At 38.3% G+C, this 7,531-nt stretch overlaps 1 protein-coding gene across 2 annotated transcripts; it reads right to left on the bottom strand.

Moving 5' to 3' along the window:
• Positions 1-2,660: 2,660 nt before the first annotated feature.
• Positions 2,661-6,695, bottom strand: gjb10 (gap junction protein beta 10). Of its 2 annotated transcripts, XM_034308336.2 has the most exons (3): positions 6,505-6,695; positions 5,635-5,693; positions 2,661-4,451 (listed from the first exon to the last, which is right to left on the bottom strand). In XM_034308336.2, exon 3 carries the CDS (start codon positions 4,364-4,366, stop codon positions 3,593-3,595), a length of 774 nt encoding a protein of 257 aa, XP_034164227.1. In that variant the 5' UTR covers positions 4,367-4,451; positions 5,635-5,693; positions 6,505-6,695; the 3' UTR covers positions 2,661-3,592. The 2 variants fall into 2 exon arrangements, with proteins under 2 accessions (XP_034164227.1, XP_026800092.1); XM_026944291.3 differs by lacking the exon at positions 5,635-5,693 and having other exon boundaries at positions 6,505-6,689.
• Between the last annotated feature and the right edge of the window lie 836 nt (positions 6,696-7,531).

Here is a 7,531-nt window from a genome sequence, read left to right on the forward strand (position 1 = left end):
GCACATCTAGAAAAAAAAAAAAACGTATGAAAACACAAGAGTGACCTAGTGGCAATGTATTTTTAGTGTGATGAGACCAAGATTGAGATATTTGTTTTTGGGCAAGATTAAAAGCATTCTGTGAGATGCAAACTTAACGCAGGCCATACCTCAATTAACACCATCCCTACAGTGAAATATGGTGGTGGCAGCATCATGCTCTGGGGATGCTTTTCATCCTTAGAACCTGGGCCTCTTCTCAAGATTGAAGGGAGAATGGATGGAGCAAAATATGTGGGGGTATTACAAAAGAACCTGCTTCTGTGTGCTTAAAAAAAACTAAAGCTTGGGAAAAACTTCAGCTTTCAGCAGGACAATGGCCCCAATCACAAGGCCAAAGCAATGAAACAGTGGTTAAAATCAAAAAGGTAAATGTTCCTCAGTGGCCAAGTCAAAATCTGGATCTGAATCCCACTGAGAATCTGTGGCACTGTTTGAAAATTGGAGTCAACAAACAACATCTAACCACCCTGAAGAACCTGGAGAAAATCTGCCAGGAAGAACGGGTGAAAATTCCAACCAGTGTGCAGAGATGTTAGGAACTTACCCCAACACACTTACAGCTGTTACTGCAGCAAAAGTTGGGTCTACCAAGTACTAATCTGAAGGGGTTGAATACTTATGCAAGCTGCATATTTCCGTTTTTATTTTTTTAAAGATCTGCTGACAAATAATGAACTTTGACTTTAAAAATGTACTTTTAGGGCATGTTGGTTTACAATAAAAATACTAGCAGGAACAATGTGCGTAAGTGTCATTTGTAATCCAGACGAATCTGATTAATTTTACAGGGTTGAATACTTTTGCAAGGTACTATAATTCAAAGCACAAAAGCCAAGCACTAGAACAGTTTGACTTAATAACATTTTGTACTACAGCGCTGCTGAATCTTTGATTCTGATTGGTCAGAAGGTGTTGATTAATTTTCTATAACAGCAGCTTTGACAATAGTGCAGTTGCAAATCACAGGTTTGTATCATTTCCATAGGAACAACTTGCACATGGAATTGTATGGCATACTCTAAACATACACTAAAGCTAACAATAAACAGATTAAGGAGTAGGGAGCTGTTTATTGATCATTTAAGGAAGGAGTCTCCAGTGACAGAGGATATTGCATTGTGGATTCTGAGTAAAATGACCCGCTGTGTTTTCTTGTTAACTTCCAGTGAAGGTGAGGGAATGACTGTGTATAACATGTAAGGGATGACAGGAACTAAACTGCTTCTCAGACATTACACAACTATAAACAGAAAAAATACTTTTAAGTGTTGGCACATTCCTGCAGTATAAGAGGAATAAAACACATCGAGACATGCTGTTAGAGGAAAGTGATCAACTTTAGAGTGGTAACAGTAATTCTGCTTCATCAGCTTCATCGCACCACCCTGTCACTGATTACTTTCTATTAACGGCATGCTCCAATTTTTTATTTTATTTTATTTTACATATTCTTTACATATAAAACAGCACACATGATTAATGAAGTACAAAATTGGCTTTAATTGAGAAATGTTACTGTTTCAGTCCAAAAAGCCAAAAAAAACAAAAAAACAAAAAGGAATGTTGGGAAGACGGATGCCAAACAGAGGAAATCCACACTGAGGTTGGTTTACATTCAGAGGATGCACGCTTATGAGCGCCAAACAAAAAAAAAACACAAATTCATTCCTCTCTTAACAACATCTGGAGGATTTGCTCGTCAAGGTTTTGGCACAGTTCAGTTCATGTACAGATAGTTTTAGTCTTCTAAATGCTGAATTGTGTTCCCTTTTACAAAACGACACACACACACACACACACACACACACACAGACACGCACACACACACACAGACACACAGAAAAAAACCATAGCATTTTTGTAATTACCTAGAAGGCACATAACTCCCTGAGAACCTACAGCTTGTGGCATGAGGAGCGCAGGAATATAGAACATAATTCTGCATTTAAGTTTCCTTACATAAATGTGTTAACCAAGGAAGAAGAATCATGCAGTAAAAAAAAAGACCATTATAAACAATTACACACACAAAAAAAAAAACATTTGTATATAAAATAACATCCAGAATTCCTGTGGTTAAATAGCAGACTTGGCAGTAACATATTTGTTTACATCCTCAGTGTAACATTGGATGTGATCATAAACACTGTAAACAATTGAAGAAATATATATATATATCTCTCAACAAAAAATGCACGGATATCTCACAAGCAGGTGTGGGGTGGTGTGTGTTCTCAGAGGAATGCTGTTGTACACGTTTTGAAGGAAGTTTTAGCATAAAAAGCGCCATTTAAGCTTAGCGACTAACCCAAACCTCGGGAAGCACTCTGTGTAGGCCAAAGGCTTCGGGTTTCCTCCAAAGGCACACCAGATTCAGACGTAATGGGGCAGATGAGTCATCGAGCTTCTTTAGTTCAAGTTGTAAGAGAAGTGAATTGTCTTTAGTTACACTGGGCTTCTAGCTGACATGCCCTGCCAAAAAAATAGGAGCTTCTGGGACTCATTCTTTGTGTGATAGATGCAAAAGAACAAACAGATGTGTTCTTAGTTTGTGTTTAATTTGTCATCAGGCTTAAACTTTTAAATGCTCCTTCTTCAAAATATGGTTTCTCACATCACTCCTGACAAATGAATGAACTTAACCAAACTATTTGTTTCTCCTTTTCATCCTTCCTTTTTTTTTTTCATTGTTCATGCATGCAGTTGTTGGTATTTGACAATCTATACCCTTTTATAACATCGATGATCCCGAATAAGGAACATTTTGAGATTTACGCACTTTTCAGATACATTTTTAGGGGAAACTTTCACTTAATACATACGTCATGCACAAATCTGTCTCTTTATTCCTCATTTCATGTAAGAAATGAGAGCTAGCATTCAGCACCTCAAACATTCTCTTTTACAGTTCAAACATATACACATAACATTTTGGTGCTTTTTCTTTTTCAAGTGTTTTTCAATTTTTTGTTCGCAACTAAATTTCTGAGCAGCTTCATTATCATTGGCACTGCAAGAAAAAAAGTAATCTCAAGTGGTAAAAACAACCAGGACAGACGCAATCAGCCACTATAGCACCACAACCTGCTCCTGGTTGCTTTAGGGTGTGGGACGATCATCTTTCACTATTTACACACTGTTCTCTTCTGAGTCAAGAATGAAAGACTAGTGGCTTTGGGTTTAAACAGAGGGCCTTGCCTGCTTTTCATCCTGGCTGAAGTTGATTCACAGCCCAAACCACTTCAGGACATGTTGCTGAAAAGCAAAAGGCATGCTGGAACTTGCGGCTGCATGTTAAAAATGTGCGTAACAGAGCTACACCTCATTTTCAGTTCATCTGCTTGATAGTGTTCAGTGGCTGAGTGGTTTGAGGAACAAACTGTCGGCAAACTGCTTCCAGACACTTTAAAGTTTAAGTGAAATTCTCTATGTTCACAAGTTTCTGTGCCTCTGTCTCGCTGTTTAAGATAAACCTTTTTGACCAGTTCTCATTCTCAGTCTCACTACTGGATTCCAACAACCTGCCTGTTGAGTTTGTCTCAAGTTTGTCTCAGGTTTCTTTCCAGTTCCTCTCGAGGTCGAGTATGAATTTCCTCATCGCATCATCATTTAGGTTCTTGACGTTGTGGATGGAAGTGGCACGAGCCACCTGCCTGGAACCCTTGAGCTTCTGGATGCCCTCATAGCATCGTTTGCCCACCAGGTAGAGGATCTCGCAGAGTGAGAGCAGGATGCACACGACACTGGTGATCACCATGAAGAGTGTGAAGATCCTCTTCTCGGTGGGCCTCGAGATAAAGCAGTCCACCACGTTGGGGCACGGCGTCTCTGAACACTTCACCAGCGTCGGGAAGTCATAGCCCTCATACAGATAGTACAGCAGGTAGACAAAGGAACCATCTACACCCATCTTGAAGACCAGCGAAAGCACGTAGGTCCACCAGAGTCCGCCACGCTTCTTGCCTGTATTCTGATAAAGGCGGCTGCAGTCTTCGCCAAACTTGGCACGGTGTTTGCGCTCACGTTCCTCACGGTACGCCACATGCAGCACCACTAGCAGTGACGGACATGTCACGAAGATCAGCTGCAACGCCCACAGGCGAACGTGTGAGATGGGAAAGAAGTGGTCGTAGCATACGTTGTGGCAGCCCGGCTGTGCCGTGTTACACGTGAAATCCTTCTGCTCATCACCCCACACCTTCTCCGCAGCCACCACGAACACCATGATGCGGAACAAAAAGACCACAGAGAGCCAGATGCGCCCAAATGCTGTCGAATATTTATTGACCCCGCTCAGGAGACCCTGGAGGAATGCCCAGTTCATGGTGCTGAGTGGTCCTCGGAGATCCTGAGAAAGAACTCTGGGTGAAGGAGTGGCTCTCCAGGAAACACAGAAGGCTACGAAGGACCTGCAAAGGGAACAAAGGGAGAAAGGTTGGGAATTATAAACATGTCACTGAGACATCACAGACGATCATATCACAGAACACAGAAACCTCTCTTCCACCAATAAAACGCTGGTGCCAGTTCTGGAGCAGGTTCTCAAACTGTTCTGCATGTTTTCCAACGTTTTTGACTAACAAAATTGTTTTGAAACCAAGAACCAAGCAAAGGCATTGTTTCACTGGCATGAGGTATGGAGCTTGGAAGCTGACACAAACCCGAATATGATTTTTTTTTATATTTGAATTATATACATTGTACATTAAATTAATTTTATTGGTCTGTTGTATATTTAGTAAATTTACATTTTTGCCAGTGATTTTTTCCCCACTGTTTTCAACTTGCTAGAGGTAAGATTTGCCTTTCATATTATATATTTCAAAATTACCAGTTACAGTTTTCAGATTTTAAAAATCAAAACCCTAAATACAATCTCAAAAATACACAAGTGACATCAATTTGGCCAAAGGTGAAGGTTCCGGGATTCCCACAGAAAGTCTTCAAAATGAAGAAAAAACATTGGCAAGACCGTAAATTTATTAAATACGCCACAGAAATAAAAAGAATTTAATTTAATCTTATGTGTATATAATTCAAATATACAAAATTCATATCCAAATACATTTGTCAGTTTCCAAGCTCCATACTCAAGCAAGTCAAGCTATATTTATGAAAGTCATTAAAATAAGATGATAACACTGTCAGAGGAAATTAAATCAATGGAAAAGGAAGAAACAACCCTTTTACGAGTAATGCAACAAACATAAGCTACATTACTGATGCTGATACTAATGCTACATCTTCCTTTGAGCAGCTACATGCTTAGAATAAATAACTAAAACAAATACAAATAGACCGACTAGACAATGATCTGTCATTGTGGTCTATATCATCATTATACAGTGAACGATTTGGCTTTGGATGATAATATATGTTCTCCAATCCATAAATACAACTTTTAAAATCTTCCATGCATGCTGTTATGTGTACGGCATGCATTAGGAAACGTATGATTATAATGATAAGTCTCTCAAACCAGTGGAGCAGCAGCAGGGTCAGCAAGCTTTGCTGGTTCTATGAACCCAACAGCACTGTGTTAGTGGAACAAGGGGCAAAAATAAATGAGTCTAGTCAGTGAATTGCACTTACAGTCATTGAGACTTGAGGTATACACATCCAGAAGCAGAAAAACAGGGAAAGATAGAGAGCTAAAAGGAATAATAAAACAGAAAATGGAAACAAAACTATTAAGGAATCAGCTCTACTGAGTGAATGAAGATCTGTTGCTTTACGAGAACTGGCAAGCCCAGGGACACACATCTGAGACCTGCAAATATATGAAAATGTGCTGCTAGCAGGAAAGAGAGATGCAGAGAGCAGTACAAATAGGAATTCCCAAAACCTGCTAAAAAAAAAAAAAAGCACACGCAACTGTACACTTCACATATGAATCCTAACTATCTATAAAAAGCTGATGATTTCACACACACACACACACACACACACACACACACACATAGGACCTGCATTTCAACACTTAGAAACATCTGGCCTGTCTGAGATGGGTTAGGATGATCAAAAAACAACACAATAAGACATTTATGGATTGTCTACAGAGTTTTGCATATTGTATCCTAACATATTGTGATATTTTAAACAGTTGTGGATAATGTCTCATGATATATTGCACAAGCCCTACAGTTTAAGATACTTGTGTTCCAAAAAAGTTAAGAGTTAAAAAATTAAACATATTAAGCACAGCAAACATTTAGACGAAATACAAAATATTACATAAAAAAATATATATATATATTTTATATATATATATATATATATATATATATATATATATATATATATATATATACATATATATAAAATTCTCATGTAGTTCGTTTACAAAATCATAACTTCTCCATGTTATTTTGCTAAAATTATACACACACACACACACACACACACACACACATCCTGTTTATTAATATGTTTAAGAAGAGATCTGAGCAGGAAAATACTTACAAATCAAAGCAGAAAAGTTAAAGACTCGTAGCAACAGCTTCGTCCTCAGTCCAACTACAGCAACAAGTCATTACTAAACCTCTGGCTCAGGCAGAAAACTGGCATGAGAAGCCTAGAAGTCAACCCCAAAAGAGTCGACTCTCCAATTCCTGGAGTCGATTCCATACAGCAAAACTTCAGCTGTTAAAAGTTCGCACACAAGCGAACATTAGATAGCTTTACCACTCCAACCCTGGACCTAAAGTTCATGAAATGTTCAGTGTAGCATATTAGATTGAAAAACGATCGTATGAAATCGACTTAATCGATTCCTAAGTTGGAATCCGAATCGGAGTCGACTCCACAATGGAATCAAACAGTCCTACCTTGTACAACAACGTGTCACGCTGATCCGAGATCAGTTAGCCGGAGCTCTCACCGTGTTATCGCGAGAGTTTGAGCAAGAAGAATCTGGTCTCAGATCATCTCGGTCACGCTGACCAATCACGGAAGAGCACGCGCGACACCTGGCGCGTCATTTAAGAAGGCAACAACATTTTCTTCACCTCAGGCGGAAATCTGATGAGATTTTTACGACTTTTAACAGATTATTATTATAATTGTTAATTTGAATAACCACAAATACAAACCAAAGCAAATATATACACTAAAGTCAAAGAGGACTCTTGAATTTTTTGCGTCCGTGCACATAAATATACATAAATATTACATAATATCGTAATATTCGACTGCTACTTCCTGGTTGTTTCATAAAGGTGTTTACAGTAACAAATACAAAATATATAAAATATTATATTATTAACAGGTAAAGTTCTAAATGGTGAAAGTGTCATTTAGAATAATGTGCATTTCCTTTCATTAACATTTCATCAACATCCAATGTTAGGAAAATCTACATTAAATAATATATCTGGCATATTTTTGTGTCAACATTTATTTATTTATTTATGGGGGGGGGGGGGGGGGGGTGTTTCTTTTAAAACCTTATCATTCCTTTAAATTCATTATTTGGCATTTATTGATTTAT

This window comes from Pangasianodon hypophthalmus, chromosome 10 (assembly GCF_027358585.1).
Source record: "Pangasianodon hypophthalmus isolate fPanHyp1 chromosome 10, fPanHyp1.pri, whole genome shotgun sequence".
NCBI classification, from domain to species: domain Eukaryota; kingdom Metazoa; phylum Chordata; class Actinopteri; order Siluriformes; family Pangasiidae; genus Pangasianodon; species Pangasianodon hypophthalmus.

Coding starts and splice junctions, on each gene's coding strand:
- gjb10 (XM_034308336.2), bottom strand. CDS start 4,366: ATGAACTGGGCATTCCTCCAGGGTCTCCTGAGCGGGGTCAATAAATAT.